At 32.3% G+C, this 19,026-nt stretch overlaps 1 protein-coding gene across 2 annotated transcripts in view; it reads left to right on the top strand.

Annotated features, from left to right (window-relative positions):
* The window catches only part of MED14 (mediator complex subunit 14), a 128,829-nt gene that overhangs the window by 17,453 nt on the left and 92,350 nt on the right, over positions 1–19,026 (top strand). The window contains exons 2-5 of one of the 2 annotated variants that reach the window (XM_085816603.1): positions 10,612–10,651; positions 10,768–10,958; positions 12,185–12,317; positions 17,062–17,156. In XM_085816603.1, the coding sequence (XP_085672729.1) occupies positions 10,795–10,958; positions 12,185–12,317; positions 17,062–17,156 (392 nt within the window). In that variant the 5' untranslated portion in view covers positions 10,612–10,651; positions 10,768–10,794. The remainder of the gene's footprint in view (positions 1–10,611; positions 10,652–10,767; positions 10,959–12,184; positions 12,318–17,061; positions 17,157–19,026) is intronic. The other variant, XM_085816602.1, reaches the window with a different exon arrangement.

Below are 19,026 nucleotides of genomic sequence, written 5' to 3'. Positions count from 1 at the left end.
TGTAAAAATATGCTTTAGACGTTTTTCCAAATTCTCATCTGTGCTGTTTTTTCCTAAATTTCGCTGTTTGGGATTTTAATTTCTGAATTTCCGTTAAAAATTTCTTTCTAGATGTCGTCCACCTTTGCCGCTCAGCAAACATTCTATAAATTTTTTTTTTCTCTATTTTTCAATATTATATTACGATTTTCTAAGGATATTGTTTTGTTCTTCAAATTATCAATACGTTCTTGTTTATCTTTACACTTAGGTCATTCAGGGATATTGTCACTTGTGAATTTCATTTCAAAATCATTCACATTTGATTTATTATTGTCAGCTTCAATTTCGTTCTCGGCCTCAAAATAAATTTTTTTTGGGCTTAATTCGTGTAGTCTTTCAAAAGCACTCTGCATTAGTTTTTCTTTTCAAATGTCTCCAATTTCTTGGTGTTATTTCGTTTACTGCACATGATAAATTTACTTTAGGCATGGTATTGCATTTCAACAGTTTCTTTTGTGGCAATCCAAGCAAGTGATTTTTCATGTCATCTTCATAATCACTGCACAGAAAATGTTCGCCGCAAATTCTTGCGTTTTTCACATTAATAGAATCCTGTCTTCAACATTTATGTATCCATTCTTTCGACAAAAGCAAATTGTCCTTTGGGAAAGCATGAAATGCAATATCTCTTCCTTTCGTGTTTCTATAAGTGTTACAGCATGTTGCTACAGCACAAGAAACCATATTACATACAGGATACTTTAAATATAGAATTTAAAAGGAAAACTGTCTAAAACTATATATATATATATATATATATACAAATTATTAAATATTTGCATTATTAGAAAAAAATCTGTATGATTAAAATTAATTTGGGATATGCGACCTCCAGAAAATCGTCTCGCAACTGAATGAAACCACAGTTTTAAACGCACGAAATCAGAGCAGGTGCAACAGACACGTCAGATTACTTCCAGTTAACCCCCTCCGTGAAGCTCGCGTCGGCGAGGAGTCGAACAAAGGAATGACCTAACCCTTCTATTTATCCCTGCTGCAAAATACCTTGGCAACCTCTATAGAAAAGGCTCCAACTCGTGTCAAAGATTCCAAAGCTAGACTAGCAATTTTTGAATGTGCAAATGCTGCAGGAATGCACAAGTGTAAACTTTTCATAATTGGAAAAAATACATGACTCGAGCATTTAAAGGAGTAAAGACATTCCCGTTATATATCCTGCAAATAAAAGAACATGGATGACACAAGTGTTAATGAATGATTGGTTTGAAAATCATTTCATACCCGAGGCTCGGCAGAATTCGTTTGGTGTACCTGATAACACAAAAATTGCTCTGATTGTAGACAACTATTCGGCTCATACTTCGCTTAAGTTTTAGTGAAAGATAATGTATCCATATTATTCTTTCCTCCAAATTGTACGTCAATCATTCAGCCTATGGATATTGGAATAATGCGTATGCTGAAATGGAAATATAAAGCAGAATTTTGAAAATCAATGTAAAATTTCTTGAATAATGGCAAGACTATTCAAGAATTTATTAAATATGAGGGTCAGTCAAAAAGTTAGTTGTACTGCCTAAGAAAACAAAGCTGGAGCAAAATTTAAAAATAACTGTAAAAAGTTCCATTTAAAATCTACTTTTCAATGTAATTACCTCTGTTATTTAAGCATTTGTCGAGGCATGGTACAAATTTTCCGATGCCTTCTGCAAAGAAATCCCATCCAATGTCCATTGTTGGGCTGCAGCTTTCACTTCAGCATCCGAATGGTACCGTCGCTTTGAAAGTTCTTGTTTCATGGGACCAAAGACATGGAAGTCAGGAGGTCAAAGGTCTGGGCTATAAGGAGGGTGTTTCTACACTTCCCACCTAAACTTTTTCAGAAGGTCACACATTTGTTTTGCTGCATGCGGTCTTGCATTGTCATGCAGGAGACAATGCCATTCGACAGTTTACCTGGCCATCGATTTTTAAGTGATTTCCGCAATCGTTTTAGTGTTTCACAATAAGAAGATGCATAAATTGTGGCACCTTTCGGCATGAACTCTGTATGCACCAAGCCTTCTCTGTCGAAAACCAGCATCATCACCTTTCCTGCAGATGGAACAGTTCGACACTTTGTTCGTTTCAGGGAACTGCAATGTTTGCACTCAAGCGATCTGCGTTTCACTTCAGGTGAGAAGTGGTGAATCCAAGTTTCATCTCCAGTCACAATTTTGTCCCAAAACTCATTTTCTTCCGTTTGGTAACATTGCAGAAATGCAAATGCACTTTCAAAGCGCTTTCTTTTATGTTCCTCCATCAATAGACGTGGCACCCATCGAGCACAAACTTTACAAAATTTAAGGTGATCAGCAATAATTTTATGCACATTTCCATAAGAAATATCCAGTTTATTTGAGATTTCGTCTATCAGTATGCATCTGTTTGCAAGAATGCATTCATTCACGCGAGCAGCGATTTATGAATTTGTTGTAGTTGGTGGTCTTCCCTTGCGCTCAGCATAGTCAATATCCGTACGTCCATTCTCAAACATGTTGCACCATTTTGCGATAGCTTGACATTGCATTTTCGCCATGTACTTCATGCAACTGCCCATAAATTTCATTGCTGTTGCACCTTTTGGCCCACAAGAAACTAATCGCTGCACGCATTTCCAATTTGGATGCTATTTGCAGCTGTCGAGACATGTTTGCGACTGATTATCAGAAAAACTAAACTTGCCTCAAGGAAGCTGCTACATCACGCGATAAAGGTACATATTTCTTAAGTTTTGCCACATAATGTCATTCAAATAGTGTTAGATGGAACATATTTGCGCAGTAGTGCAACAAACTTTCTGACTGACCTACGTATTTTAGCATAAAATACGGTTACATCACATGGAAATCAGATTATATATGTAACGTTATAATATCTGCAACTTTAAAGAGTATAACTACACTTTTTTTTTTTTTTTTTAAATTTAAGTTTGGGAAGGTTTGGGAATCTGGGTTTACAGTTTATATTTTTATTGGGAGAAAACAATGAAGTTATTGTCAGAAATTAAATTATATAGAAGTGAAACTATCTTATTCGTACTTGTAAACTTAAATTATTTTCCGTGCATTATTATCCCAGTTGTTGCTGAATCTTAACTCTTTTGTCATGACATTCATGGAATTAGTCTGTGTAAAAAGTGTTTTTTCTTGCTTTTAAAGAAGCTTGGAGGGTATGTACGCATATGCAAACTAGTTTCATTTCAGTTTTGTCAAATAGAAAATTTATTACATGCGAGATATAAATATTATGAAATCTGGGTACTCTTCTGTTATCAGGACCAGATTCAGAAATGTATGTGTATATGCATGTATTTATAAATGTAGGTGCTCATGTATTGCATGTGTATATATGCACTACATTAATAACATTGCATGCATACATACATACTTAATGTAATTTATGTATTACTCGTAATGCACGTAATATGTGTATGTATTATTCATAACGTCTGTAATGTTACATAATATATATGTGTGTGCATACACATGCATACATATATGTACATTGCAGGAAAAAAAAAAAAAGGGAGACAGTTCTATATCTCCCGTTTTACTAGGCTGATTGACGAAATTCAACTTGCGTTTTTCATGTATCGAAAGCGCGACTTAGGATATATATTAGATTTATATATAGTAGTGTTCTAATATAGGTATTTTGACACAAAATCAGACTTTTTCTGAAATGACATGCCATTTTTTTTTCCATGTTTTGATTCTACGATTTAAATTATGCCAAACTGCCAAATTTTGTAAAAAATCGCACAAGTAGTTTTTAAAAAAATTAGCTCTCAAAATTTTAGCTCCTGAAATTTAATTGAATGTCATATATATTTATTATTCTCTCTTTTTTTATTAAATGTATTTGATTCTTCCTTTCAGATTTCGAAATTCAGGTTCATTCCAAATAAAATTCGTCCATTTTTTAAATTTCCATTTTTAAAAATTTTATTCGTCTATTTAAAATTTGTATTTTAAAATAATTTTTATAAATTTTTCAAAAAAAATTTGAGTTATAACCTATAAAATGTTTACCATCATCTTAACGTAGATGTATTTATAAGCATACTTGCAAAAAATTACAATTTTTTATTCAAAATTTCCGAAGATATACGTGAATTATATATTGGTGCATTTTGAAATTTGGCATATTTGTTGAAAGCAATAATAACATCAAATGTGGTTTAAGCACTTTGTTAAAACTATTTGAAAGTAGGAACGATGAGACTTTTCGTCCTCTCATGCCGAATGTGATAAGGTAGGAACGATGTGACTTTTTCCCACTCCTGCACGACGGAAGGAAAATAGGTTGCCTTATGTTAAGAAGTTCACCAAGTATTTTATTCTTGGCGCAAACTGAAAAAATGCGGAGAGATAAATTTTTGAATTTCTCTGTAAATTTTGCAGCAAATTTTACAAAATGTAATATTTAGGCATAATTTGAGTCATAGAATTGGAATATTAAAAAAAATCGGTATGTTATTTCAGAAAGTCCGATTTTTGTGTCAAAATACCTATGTTAGAACAATGCTATATATAAATCTAATATATATCCTATGACGTGCTTGCGAGACATGAAAAATGCAATTTGAATTTTGTCAATCGGCCCAGTAGAGCGGGAGATAAAGAACTGTCCCCCCTTTTTTTTCAGTATACATACATGCATGGCTCATTTTCAGATTTTGCTTACATATGCTGTCCCAAAAGAAAAGAAAGATAAATTATGTGTAAAGTTTAATTTGAGCAATGCATTGCATAAGGATCACTATAAATATATTTCTACAATTCAAAACATAAAAAAATCAATTGAAATTTTTTAGATATAAATCTTAAAACACTTTTTTTTCCCCCTTCTTAACATTTAAGAGATGGCTGTACACTTCGTTTTCATTGATGTTTGGACTTGCAGGTGCTCGATATCCATCATGATTTTCCGTTACACATGGAAGTTTGAGGAGATGGCTGGTTATTGCAGACATTTCTACTGGAATTCCAATGCACGGGACATGTATCCTGTCGACTCAATTGTAATATATTCAGGAGCAGGAATTTTGATAGTGTAGAAGTGTAGATCCATAATGACTAGGAAATTGGAGGCGAAGGCAGATTAAATCTTCAGTTTTATTTTCAGCAACATGTTGCGACTACACACAAGTCAGCACATTAAATGAACCTGTTCCAAAGGGCTTACATTTTTGATAGATTTGCAGCAAAAAAGAAGAAGCAGATAGACTGCAGTCCAGATAAGGCAAAGCGTAGAAAGAAAGTACCTAATGTTCAGGATGAAATCTGAAGTCAAACTGAGTTAGTTTTGGTTCTCAAAGCATATTGATTGGATAGTTAATATTGCTGTAAAATTATTATTGGCTGCTTGAGTTTTAGTTCAATTTACATCACCAGAATTACATAAGAGTCACATGACATAAAATTTTTTTCGAAATGACGCAGTACAAATAGATGTTGCTATTTTTAGAAGAGAGAAGGGAAATTAATTTAGGTTGCTAATTTAATCTTTTACATACTCAATTTTTCTTACACGCACACACACACACACATATTATATATATGTGTGTGTGTATGTATAGGAATTGACAGAAAAGTAAATAATCAGCTTAGCAATAAAACAGTTATTAGGAATTCTTTTCTTAAGTTGGCAATAAGAATAAAAATTCAAAACTAGATGTAAGATGTCAGCCATTTTCTGTTAGTATCTTGTTTTTTCTATTTTTGCACCATATGTGTATTTGGTGTGCATTTTGGTCTATTAAAGAGTCTTTCTAAATTGAGAAGCCCAGTAGATTTATCTTCTACTGTCCACATAGACACTACAAATTTTCCACATAGGCACTACAAATTTGTGTGGGATTAGCAAGCAAGAAAATATTCATTTATTTCATTACTTTTTCTGTGAATATTTTTTTTCCCCCATTAACTTATTTAAAGGGTTCTTAAAATAGAAGATACTAGCGACCCGCTCCGGCTTCGCACGGGTATAAAATATATAGCCTATGTCACTCACTGAAAAATAAGATACGTATTCTTTTAAGTTCTACGTATAACGTCACAACAAAAGATACGTATTCTATTAAGTTCTTTTTCTGAACTTACATACCTCACCTTAACCTTTTGAAGACAGATGGCCATTATAGTGGCCATAGAGTCCTCTCTTTGAAAAGACGGGGTTGTCCACTTTAGTGGCCATGTCTTTTTCCCCCATTTTCCAGGCTGAAAAGTGGTATGAAATGTCAAATTTGACGTCCCTAGGGTTTTAATCACTTATCTCTTTCAAAGGTCTTCCTCTTGCGACATAGATGCACCCCTGTGAGAATCAATTAAACTACACACAAGAATCTTTGTTGCAAATAGGAGTTGATTTCTTAAAGGGGGAAAGCATTTGGTTCAAGATTCCCCGTCCTTTGGTAGCTTTTCTGCTACCAAAGCCCCGGCCTCAAAAGGTTAAATTACGATTTTTGAAAATGATTTCCCTAATATTAAATTGATTTAACTCTTAAATTTTAACCAAGATCTTAATAGAAAATTCCAATCCATAAATTATGGTTTTATTTAATCTAATCTTATCTAACCTTATGTACTTATAATTACTATAAGTGTGATTTAAAAATTAAGCTTAGAATAGAATATCATTTATATTTTAAAACTACTGTCATATAATTATTTATCATAACTTACTTATAATAACTGATATGTTGTCGCGCTGAAAAGCTCGTTTTTATTAAGTATATTGTTATTTTGCTCGCTAGAGAGCTCCGATAATAAATGCGTGCGATCGCTGCTAAATTCAAAGGCTATAGGGAGAACCGCGGCCTCAGACGTGCTATTTATAGGCACGCTCCTACGTCCCGCAATTTTTAAATCTGTAGACCTTTTCAATGTGTACAATACTTAGTACATTTTTTGATGTAAAATGTTTTGGAAAAAATGTAATTATTTACGACATCACATTAGAAACCTCAAAAATAACAGTATTTCTCCACTATTTAATAGATCTTATTATACATATAAACCTTCCTCTTCAATCACTCTATCTATTAAAAAAAACCACATTAAAATCCGTTGCATAGTTTTAAAGATTTAAGCATACATAGGGATATAGGGACAGAGAAAGCGACTTTGTTTTATACTATGTAGTGATTCCAACTGTGAAAAATTAGTAATGTGTGCATTCTTTAAGAACTATTAAAATTTTATACCATGTTATGTTGGAAGATGTTAATCATAAGGTTAAGAAGCAGTTAAATAATTTTAATGGATTTGTTAATATAGAAAATTCCAAAGACATCATCTGATTTTGAAATTGCAAAACATATGGATGTAAATTATTCTGAAGTACTGTGAAGTTATTGTTAAGTATAAAGACGTAGATTGTTCTGAAATACAAAAACTTAAAATGATTCTGAAACAGAAAGATTTGAGATTTCTTAGGAAAGCTAGAATATATACTAATGACAAAGATTGAGACTGTGAACAACGATGACTATTAAGCTAGAGATTATATGAGTGGTAATGATGATGAGATAGAGATTATATATATGAATGAAAATGATGATGAGATAGAGATTATATATATGAATGAAAATGCTGATGAGATGTAGATTATATGAACGAAGATGATGATGAAATGGAGATTGTATGAATGAAGATGGCAAGACACATTTTTACTCCTTTCCTGCTACTAAATGCAATTAAGGAGTCTTTTCCTTGCTGAGGAACCTCCATATTAGGCAGGGGTAGGTTGCAGTCAATCTGATCACAGTTTGAGTTCTCTCTTTTGGGCTGGAGATCTGGGCGACAAACTCAAATTCTTAGTCTCAGCCCATCTATTGAAAGTTCCACTTAGGAGTTCTTCTCAACTCGCCAAGATCCGGGCATCGCTCCAAATCTTAGCCTCAGATTTAAAAACTACTCAAGAAATCTCCACCGATGTGCCGGGTCTGAAGGGTCACTACTCTCCATTTTTGCATTTGGTGTGGGGCTTGACCTGGACACCTAAAGATCTGACTGGTTGTCAGATTGCTCCTGCCAGTACTGCACAGGCTGCTCATCATATCAGGACATAACCTAGCAAACTCAATACTGTCCCAACACTGTAGTGCCATCCCACACTGAGCTATGGAACTATAATTTCTTTTTCTTACGCCAATCTCCTGAAGTCAAACCGTATAATCGATTCAACCTCGAGTTCTGGAACCTCCAGGTTCATGAATTTTATATCCCCATGGCCGAGACTGCCTAGATACAGATCCTAGCCAGTAGCTTCTTCACAGAGTTCTCTGTATCAACCCCTTGGGGGGGATGAATGAAGATGACGATATAATTGTAAGGATACTGATGACAACGATGACAAGGCAAATAACTATGATGAAGAAGCTAGCGAAGAGCTCCGTATTCTGTTGCATGAAGCCATTATCCAGCTTATAGAAAGAACCAAATCTTTTGGAGTGAAAGAATCTTTAGGATAATTGAATGTAGGAATTGAGAAAAAATTAAATAATTGACTTAGTAATGAATCAAAATAATACAAAGTAGGATTATATTCAGCTATTAGGGATGCTTTTTTAGAGTTGGCAACAAGAATAAAAATTCAAAACTAGATTTAGAATGCCAGCTGTTTTCTGTTTAAATCAGGAAGCTTCGTAGATTTAACTCTTACTGCCCACATGGACACAACACATACACACACACACATATATATATATATTAAAAATAAATTGCTAACAAAATTGTATTAAATAAAATAAGAAGTAGAATTTTCTGGTATGTTTATATATTTTGTTATTTTAAATAAATTGCTTACAATTGTGTCTGTCAAATTATATTATTTTGAGTAATTTGACAACTAAACTGTATTAAATACCATAATAAATACAAATTTACATTAAATTCCTTCCATTTGTATATATTAAGTAACTTGTGTTGTATAGATATTGAATGAATTGCCGATTTGTCATTAGTCAGTTTGATTTTCATGGACTTATGATATTCGGCTACAAATTGTGCTTTTGTAAGTCAGAGTTTAGCTAATGTCATTTTCTCTCATCCAAGGCTGCTACAGGAGACAAATACCAAACTTTGTAGATTTTAAACAGTAACACAATATTTTCAAGCTTCTTTACTAAAGATTTATACATATTTGTCATTTGTAAAGTTAGTATAATTGTGGTGTAAAAGTAAAAAAAAAAGGGGGGGGGGCAGTTTTTTTAAAATTTTTGTTAAAGAAAGTTCTGTTGTGCCTTTTTAGATAAGGCACAACAGAACTTTCTTTAACAGCTTCTTACCATTATTTCTATTAGCTGATTCAGAAAGATATTTTCCCATTTTAAGTGGTTTAGGTTAATCTATATGTATTTTTCACCAGATAAATAGGCAATGCAGAAATGTATTATTTATTATTGAATAAAGATGAACTGGCCAATTTGATTGTTTACTTGACTGATTGTGTAGCTGCAGTACAGACTACTTTTCTAAAAAAATCTCTGAAAAAATTATGAATCTTATTAACGTGGTTAAAATTTTCATTTTCTTTATTTTGACATTTTGATTTTGTCAATAACAGAATGGATAAATTTCTACTGCAGTGGAAAAAGCCATAAGATAAACTAGCTGGAAAAAGTGTTTCTTAAAATGAAAGAAACTTCTCATATTAATATTATTAGATCTATATTTTATTTATGTATGGCACTATTATGTTACTAATTTAAATATTTTCACTTTTTATTGAACTAGCCATTACTTAAATATTATCCTGTCGATCATGAAAGTTGGTGGAGATCTCGCCTAAGTTGTGCTAGTCTTTCCTACAGAATTCTGAAGGAATTGATGTTTATTTAATAAACAATCTGTATTCAATTTGTTTTGTCTTTTTCCATCGTAAAAAAGATTCTGTCAATTTCTACTATTTTATTAGATTATTCTTCGATTTTACAAAAAACTGTTTAGAGTGCTGTGAGTTGAAACTTCCCATAAAGTGACAGTTCAAATCTATTATTATTTTGTTGAGGATATGCAGCTAATTATACCATGTTATTTAAAATTTTTTTTGGAAGGATCCTATAACTTATAGAATTCATTGCTTGCTGTTTTGTGGAAGGTGGGCCCCAATTATTATTATTCAAAATGCAAGAAAAAGTATTGCAATGACAATTAAATCTCCTTATATAAACAAAAATGATTTATTGAGAATTGGGTAGGGTTACATCAGACGAAAGCACATATGTTATGAGTATGTTCTTACTTATTTGTATGCTGGCAATAACCTTTTCTGATAATATATAAGTATATATAATGTTAAAAACTTTAAAAAAAAAGGAATAGTAGAAAAAAGCTGAAATAAAACCTTTAAAATTTAGTAGCTCTAATAATTTAGATAAAATGAATAAATTTGTAATTAATTTAGAACAGCAAGAACTACATAGTGTAAAATGATGTCTGAAAACATAAGTAAACAGTAATACTCAACATGGCTAATAATAATTAAAGTTTAGACTTACTTGTTGTTGTTAAAGTTGTTTGTTTGTTAAACTAAATTGTTTTGATTTATAATTTGTTTTAGTTGGTAAGATGACAAACGTTTTATTGCAAGAAAGAGAAAGGTCAGAATAATCTTTTCTTACAGACATTTACTTCTGTATGTTATGTAAATTTTTCTTTATTGACTTTGTAATTTTATGATAATCTTCAAATTTCAATTTTGAATTTTATTTTCTAGTACTTCTTTGACATAAGGGTATTTCCAATGGTTCCACGTCCCATTGAAGGCAGGCAGACGCCTGTTGTTGCTATGCAACCTATGGCTCAAGTAATGCAGCCAGCACAAGCCAGCAATACAATTAGCCTTGCAAGGCTAATTGATTTCATTTTACAGAGAACGTACCATGAGTTGACTGTCCTTGCTGAATTGTGAGTTTAACATTGTATTCTTGTATAACTGAAATAATGTATATTTTCAATTTTATTTTTTATTATTTATGCCAAATGTAGCTGTATAATATTTTATTAGGATAAGAAACGTTAAATGGTAAATTTTCTAATTTATGGTAAAAGCATGTTTAAATTAAACTTATCTGATAAATTTTTGATCTAGAGCTTTCCAGAGGTTGTTTTGATTGTAATATAGTTTCATGTTATAGTGTGTTCTTATTCCAGAAATATACGATTGGATAGTATAATTTTTGAACTGTGATGTTGTGAATTCTTGGCTTTAAAAATTGAGTACATACTTTACAAAGTTCGAAATCCGGACTTCTATACCCTTTCCCCTGGAAAAAAAGTAACAAAGTAAAATAATACCCCACTCAACACAAAGTCTAGGAATGGAGTAAATAGTAATATAACAAAAGGAAATGTGTGATATAAATTTGATTTTTCTCACTCTAATTGAGAGGCTTGCATGTCACTTTCAAACATGTGCAAGTTAGGGAGTTGCATTGTGGCAAATAATAATTACATTAATTGATTTTGTTCAGGATCACAATTTTGGCCCTTGAGCAATTGTAGAAGGTGGCAAGCTGGCGCTGTGCATTTTGTGGCCCTATTACACTCTTAGCAGGTCCTCAATGCAGCTGCTTGTTACCTTCCTAAGTTCTAAAAGTTTGGCTTTGCCTAAATTCTGCAGCCTGCTGCTGCTTGTAAAAATTCTGCTGCCTGCTGCTTCTTCTAAACTCTAAAAATTCTGCTTTTCTTATTCAATTATGACACTCAATGTGGCCACATCAGTTGTAACTGCTCTGGGGCCAAACATGGTAAGGAGTTAGCATTTTTATATGTGACCTAAATAATAATAATAAGTAAAACATTGAAGCTTCAATAAGAACAGTTGAAGCCCCAATGTTACCATGTATGCATGACATTTTACTAGATTTAAACTGATGATCTGAGATGTGGAAATGTCTGAGACCCAGAATCACCAAAGTTCTGATAATTCCGTATTCGTTATTATATTGATATATATAAATTAATCTCCTATATTTTTACTAAATCATGCATTTTATTTTCCAGACTATGAACAATGTTATATTATAATGATATTAACATTTTATTTATGTTCTAATTAATAGGAATCTTCTGTATTACTCATGAAGAGTGATCCAGTGTAAAATTAATCATGTACTTTCTTTTTTTTTTAGGCTGCCTAGGAAAACAGATATGGAACGGAAAATAGAAATTGTGCAGTTTGCAAGTCGAACGAGACAGCTTTTCATAAGGTTGCTAGCTTTAGCAAAATGGGCTGCTAGTGCATCTAAAGTTGAGAAATGTGCTGTAAGTTTGCAGACCTTTGAAGTAGTCTTTTAAGTAATAAAATGTTAATTATTGTGCCTTTTTATGGGGTTTTTAACTTTTTTTTTTTTTGGCTTGGGGGGATCAGTTTTAAACTGGTTTGAAATATAGAGTCAAACATCAATAAGTTAAAACTTAAAGGAACATAAAAGACAGGTCTGCATTTCAATATGTTTAACAAAGCTGGATAAAAATTGTTAAATACATGTAATGATAATTATTTAAAAAAAGAACAGTTGAAGTAAGTGAAAATAAATATTTTTGTTGCATTTGTTAATGTACTTTTTCAACCACAAATTTTATGGGAAAATACTCACATATAAACAGTCTGACAAAAGCACTGTTTTAAGGATATTGTCTTTTTATGTTGAAAATTCAAAAGTTACTCACACTTAAATTAAATTTAAAATAAAATGAAATAGTCTAGGTTTATACACTGAAAACCATGTTTAAACATTATTAAGGCTGACCTGTCTCTTTTGATTAGATTAATTGATTAAGGCAAAGTAAATCATTTGCTGTTTGCCTATGCTAAAGACTTTATAAGGGAAACTGGGTTGTATTCGTGTTACATATACAGAATAACATCAAACACACATATGCAGCTAACCTGTTTGGTAAGATTTGAACCCAGGTTGAACTGCAAATGTTCAGTGATTTTATTGCTTAGCCACTGCATATTCATTGTATAACCAGCACCTTTTTCTTTACAAAGAAACCTGAAAGATACATGCACGTTGTTGTTATACATCCGTTGTCAGAAAAGTTCCAGGACAGAAGTTATAAAAAATAGAAAATTGCATTTATCAAGTAATGATCCTAGTTGCTATCAAAGTAGTCTCCTTGGCTATCTCTATGCAACTGCCAACATTTCTGGAGGTCTTTGGAAGCAAGCAGAGGAATCTTCAACTGCAATGCTTGCAAGCTCATTTATCACAGCCCATTGGATGTCTACAGTAATCTTGATGAACCTTTCCTTTCAGACATTTTTTCATGCATGGAAACAAGGAAAAAAATCACAATAATCTTTGACACAGATGTGAGATCACATCTGGCTCTATCCAATGGTTCAGTAGAAGTTCTTCGTCTTTCCTCTTTCTGTTTATCTGTTAGTGAGCAAGGAAGACACACATCACGATTCAAGTTTAGTTTTTCTGATATCGTACACACAGTTACACGACAGTCTTCTTGCAATAACTGCCTTACATGCTCCATGTTTGCATCGGTATATGCTATAGACGGGAACTAGCTCGGTGATTGTCTTGCACTGAATCTTTGCCTTCACAAAACCTTTTGTGCCAATTGGAAACACCACTCCTTGAAAGTGCCTCACCTGCATATGCTTGCTTAGTCATGTTTCAATAGGGATTTTCTTGAGTTTAATGTAAAACTTAATGTTCACTCTTTGCTCATAATTATCATCCATTGTGTAACCTTACCAAATGCGACAACAATCTGAACAATGCGTTGCTAAACACAGCCTTGGCACCTAGTTGGTTTGTGTGGAAACATGGCCAAGGTCATGTCAAGTAAGAGTACATAAGTAACATAAAAACAGCATTTGTTCCTTTTAAGTACTACAAACTTAGAAATTTAAAAAAAAAAAAAAAAAATGTCAAAAATTCCTAAATTAGGAAGTGATAAGGGGAACAATATGTATGTGGAGGAAAATGCGTGAGGTAGTGAATAATTCTGCAAAGAGGGTATGTTGTATTCAATGCAGAAGTGTCCAAGAATGCTATTCTAGGGTTTAGAGAAAAGTAGCAAATAATTTCAAATACAAATGTACTTCTGACCTGAATGAATTCACAGAATTTGGAGTCCAATGTTTTTCTCTCTTTGTAGTCATTTGAAGTGAACATTGAAGGCTTTAGTAAATCGCATTTGCTTTAACTGAAATACAGTTGATCAAGTATTCCTTTTAGTAGGAAATATAGCTCCTGCCAAACGAAACAAACATAGTCCTGTTTTCAAATGCAAAGTCATTCAGTTTGCGAAAGAAAATGTAAATCGAGCTGGAGCCAAGAATGTTTGATATTGGTTCAATATGTGAGTAGAAAAAAAATTGTATCGCAATAATTAATGTGCCACAAAATGAATGTGATTTGAGGAAAGGAGTTAATGAAATGACTTCTAGAAGAGGGTGTTGGGAATTGGGTTCTAGAAAATCACCAGAATCGGCAGTAAAAGTGTCTAGGTACACGAAAAATCAAGTTTTTGTATGTTCATCTTTTCTTTATTTTTAGATATCATTTTTAGATCTGGTGTATAATGCACATCTCTAAATTTTGAACTCATTTTGTGTATTAAAAGTGCACATTATATGCTGGAATATACGGTATGTATCGGATTAAAAGGAACTCTGTTGCGACATGATTCTGTGATGATTTCTCCAATTTTAAAGTTGTTTTTATGTCAGGATTTGTTGATTTTAGTAATGTCCCATTCAGTTACTGAGTTTCATGTTTTAAATAGCATTTTATGTAAGATGTGCTACTTCTGTCATTATATTGGTTTGTCAGCATTCTTATTGATAATTTTCTTAGATGTTGAACTAGTATATTGAGTTTCTGTATTTGTATCATCTTGAATTTGGAGTATAATACTGTATGTATTTATTGTGTTGATGTTCAATTTGACTGTTCTTAACAGTTTCCTGATGGATGGACCTTTCATTTTTCTAGTAAAATATCTTAATTTTTTTAATGTGAATTGAATAGGAAAAAATCAAGTGCTGGGGTTTTGCATTATTTAAAATAAATTTATGACAGGTATAAATTATGAAAGGTGAAATTTATAAAGGGGGATTTAAGGGTCCATTGAAACTGTATGGCATTAAATTAATTGACTAACTTGTGATTGCACACAAATACTTCAAGGTATAGAACTCAGCGGTTCAAAATTGCTCTTAGCGTGCTAGTAACTTATTGAGAGGTTTTTGAATTGACATATTTAAGTGTCCTTTCCGCAAAGACACTGTAACCCTGAGCATAAGTGCCTTATCTGAGATTGGAGCGTAAGTCAATTGGCTTTTTTGCCAGTCTTGACTAATTACATTACTAATGAGAGAGGCACAAAGTTTAGATAATTTGTTTGATTTTATGAAAATTAGAATGACCTTTCCAGTGTAGTATTCAATTTAATTATTAAGTCATTACACTTAGTATTCCTTAGAATGTGCTTATAAATGCATTTAAAATGGGCATTGTATGAATTAAATGAAAGAAATATTTGTTTATGAAAATTTGGACCTGCATTATATGTATCATGTTAAAACGAATAAATTTACATAAATAAGGTGTACAATAATATTAAATATAGAATTCTTAAATTTTAGACATGATTTTTATATTCATGCAGTTATATTTTAGAATCTGTAATAATTACTGTTTAAGTATTCAGAGTCGGTATTCTTTTAAATATATCGTGCTTTAAAAATTTCATTTAAATTAATATATTTTGATTCAACTAAACATTTTACTTATAATATCGAGTTTTAACGAAAGTTTCCCTCCACTGCAAATATCATTTATGCAAACAGTTAGCATGTTTTATAATATTTTGTCATACAATTTTTGGCATTTGGAAGAAAGAGACTTGCTTAGAACACTGTGTTGTGAAATTTGTTAAAAACTATCATTAAATACAAGGTGTGTGAAAGGAACTATCACGCTAGATTGAAACTATCATTTACTTCCAGTTCTGTTGCAAAAAGTCAGCTACACAATGTCACCAAATCACGTGTATAGCTTTAGGTACTAATGTTGTATAATATGACATTGTGAAGGTTTGGTACCAAAAGTTCAAAAGCATGGACTATGACATTCAAGAAGCAGAGCACTCTAGCTGGCCTACTGATGTTGATAAGGCCCGCCTCTGAGAACTTGGGAAGAAGTTTGATATGCAACCACTCAAGATCTTGCTAAGAAGTTAGACTTTAGTTCCATGTTCATTAGATGTACTATGCATCACATAAACTTGACGTACAAGTTCAATTGCTAGGTGGTGCATGAACTGACTCGAGTAGATAAGGACAGACATGTTTAGGCCTGTATTAATCTGTTTGAATATCAATGCAAGGACAAAATTCGGGCCTGGATCATCACTTTTGATGAAAAGTAGATTTACTTCAACAACACAGGCCGAAAAGGGGGTTGGTCTGAGCCTGTCAGGAGTGTCACAAGATTATGCTTTGTATCTGGTGGGATTGCTGTAGTATTATCCACAAAGAGTATCTGAGAAAAGGTAAAACCCTTGATAGTAAGGTGCACAGTCTAGTCTGTGTCGACGCTGCTATCAACGAAAAACATCAAGCTGAGTATTAAGGAAAAACATTAAGCGCAAAAAGGTAATGTTCCATCAACATAATGCAAGACCACATGTGTCTGCTTTTACCAGATGGACTCTGTACAGACTTGAATGGGATCTTTTACCACACCCATTGCTCCACAATCGAAATGAGGTTGATCTTTTTTGGACTTGCGGCCACCAAATTTCTGGGCTGAAGGCTTTAAGAAACTATCTAAACAATGGCAGAAAATCATAGATTTGGGTGGCAATTACTAACAGCTCTAAAGGTACTGCTTTCATGTTTTTTGGAACTTTAATTAAAAATGTTCTTTGGTGGAAAACTTTCGTTACAACCAAATAAATTGAATTAAATTGTTTAAGTGCAGAAGTTGTCATGCATTGAAAATTATATTGTGTATTTTATTTGGTATATTAGGCAATCATGGCATTCTTAGATAAACAATCCATGCTCTTTGTGGAAATGGCAGATATGTTACATGTTATGTCAAGAGAAACTTTAGTCAATGCAAGGTAAGAGACAAAGCTATGTTGCATATATTTTTTTAATGGGTATTAATGCTAAATAGTTATTGACTTTTAACAACATATGATTTATTCAGTTTTAGCTGCACATATTTTATATTGGTAAGTAGCAGTATTAGAACAGATTAATGGAAGCTGATATGTATTTCTTAACTTATTGTCTTAGACTGAGACTGAAGTAAAGAGAAAGAAGTGGTGCAATGATTTTAAATGAAAATTAAAAACAAAATTCTATTTAAGATGGGATTCAGTGTTTTTCACAAGAGGCTAATTTTTTGGGTCATTGACATGTGTTAAAAAAAAAAAAAAGAATAGGAATGAAGTTGTGTAATAATTAAAAGGTGTTTTTATTTGTTGCTGAATCTTTTTTATCAGACCTATTACAAAAGAAATTTACTCAGATGTTAAAAAATATTTTGAGATGCCACAAATCCCACCTCCTCTTTTAATTTACATCTGAATATTATTTATAAATATTATGGAAAAACACCTTATTGGGGTAATTAGTTAATTGCCCATCGATATCTTAATAAAAAAAAATGTTGACAGATTTTGTGGAAGAGTCCAATATTATGACCGTCACTTTCTACAGACAATACATCCCCCAACTTCTTTTCCTTCTAAAGGTATGTTAAAAATGTGCATGTCACAGGTTACAAGCATTACAGAATTTAAAGAAATCAGACAGTAACCAATTTTTTGTGTACATGTGAATGGATGAAGTTTGATAATGATATAATAAAACGTTATATTCTCTCATTAATAGCACCACTGCAGTAAGCTTTTATTGGCAAATTGCATACCACCATTGTTCAGAACTGGCCAAGAGCTGTTAAGTTTCCACTAAGTCAACGATTGTACAATTTCATGTTTTGATAGTAACATAATTAGTTTGGAAACACATAATTCTTGTAACAATTTACTGGCAATAAGACCTTTGTGAGATGGCTATGTATGATCCTAAATGATTTTGCGTTCCTCTGCAGATAGTTACGTTAGAGATTATCACTGTTGATAATGGTGATTATTGATTTATATTAATGAAAGCCCTACATATAAATCATTTATCACCATCAGTAATCCACTCAGAGCTTTTGGCACCTGCTCAAAGAAAAATATTGAAGTGCAATCTATTGATTATTGTTATAATGACTTGATAATGAAGTTAGATAGAATATAATAATAGATTAGAAGATAAATAATGAATGATACAAGAGAAAAAAACTACTGTTTTGAAACATGAAAAGTCAATCTGATATGTAAAGACAAAAATGAAAACCCTCACATTGTAAATTTATTTTATAGTTTGAAAAAAATTTGCTGTTAATTTCATCCTCTGGATGTTTGCTTTGAATTACTTCTTTCCTAAAGCAATTTTCATTTCAGAAAGTAAATGGAACATCATATTTTTTTTCTCACTTCTCTGCATCATGGCATCAACTGAGATGCTTCCTCTTCCTCCCCCACCAACTAATAAACATTAACCTTAGAGAAAAAGTTGTCAGGATAACTATCGTACATGCTAGGCACAATGGTACACTTTGTCAAAATTCATTAATTCTTCAACTCTGACACGAAGGATGTAACCCCTTCAACCTGGGTGTTTTGAGATGTGCCTTTCCGCAGAACAAAATCTACAAAATGTTGTTTATAGGTTTTAGAAGAGTTTTCTTGCAACATATTAGCAAGTTCCTACTTGGGTTGTAGATAATAGGATGCCATAGTAATTGCCACTATCAGATCTCAAGGTAAAAATATAAATTAAAAAAAAAAAAAAAAAACTTTCAGATTTTGTATAATGCCATTGTCTGTGTTGCTAAAAATATAAATAAATAAATAAATAAAAATTCAAAAACTT

This window comes from Stegodyphus dumicola, chromosome 5 (genome assembly GCF_044657685.1).
Source record: "Stegodyphus dumicola isolate Sdum_Otavi_A_Nest chromosome 5, ASM4465768v1".
Taxonomy (NCBI): domain Eukaryota; kingdom Metazoa; phylum Arthropoda; class Arachnida; order Araneae; family Eresidae; genus Stegodyphus; species Stegodyphus dumicola.
This window is presented reverse-complemented; position numbering and strand designations above follow the sequence as displayed.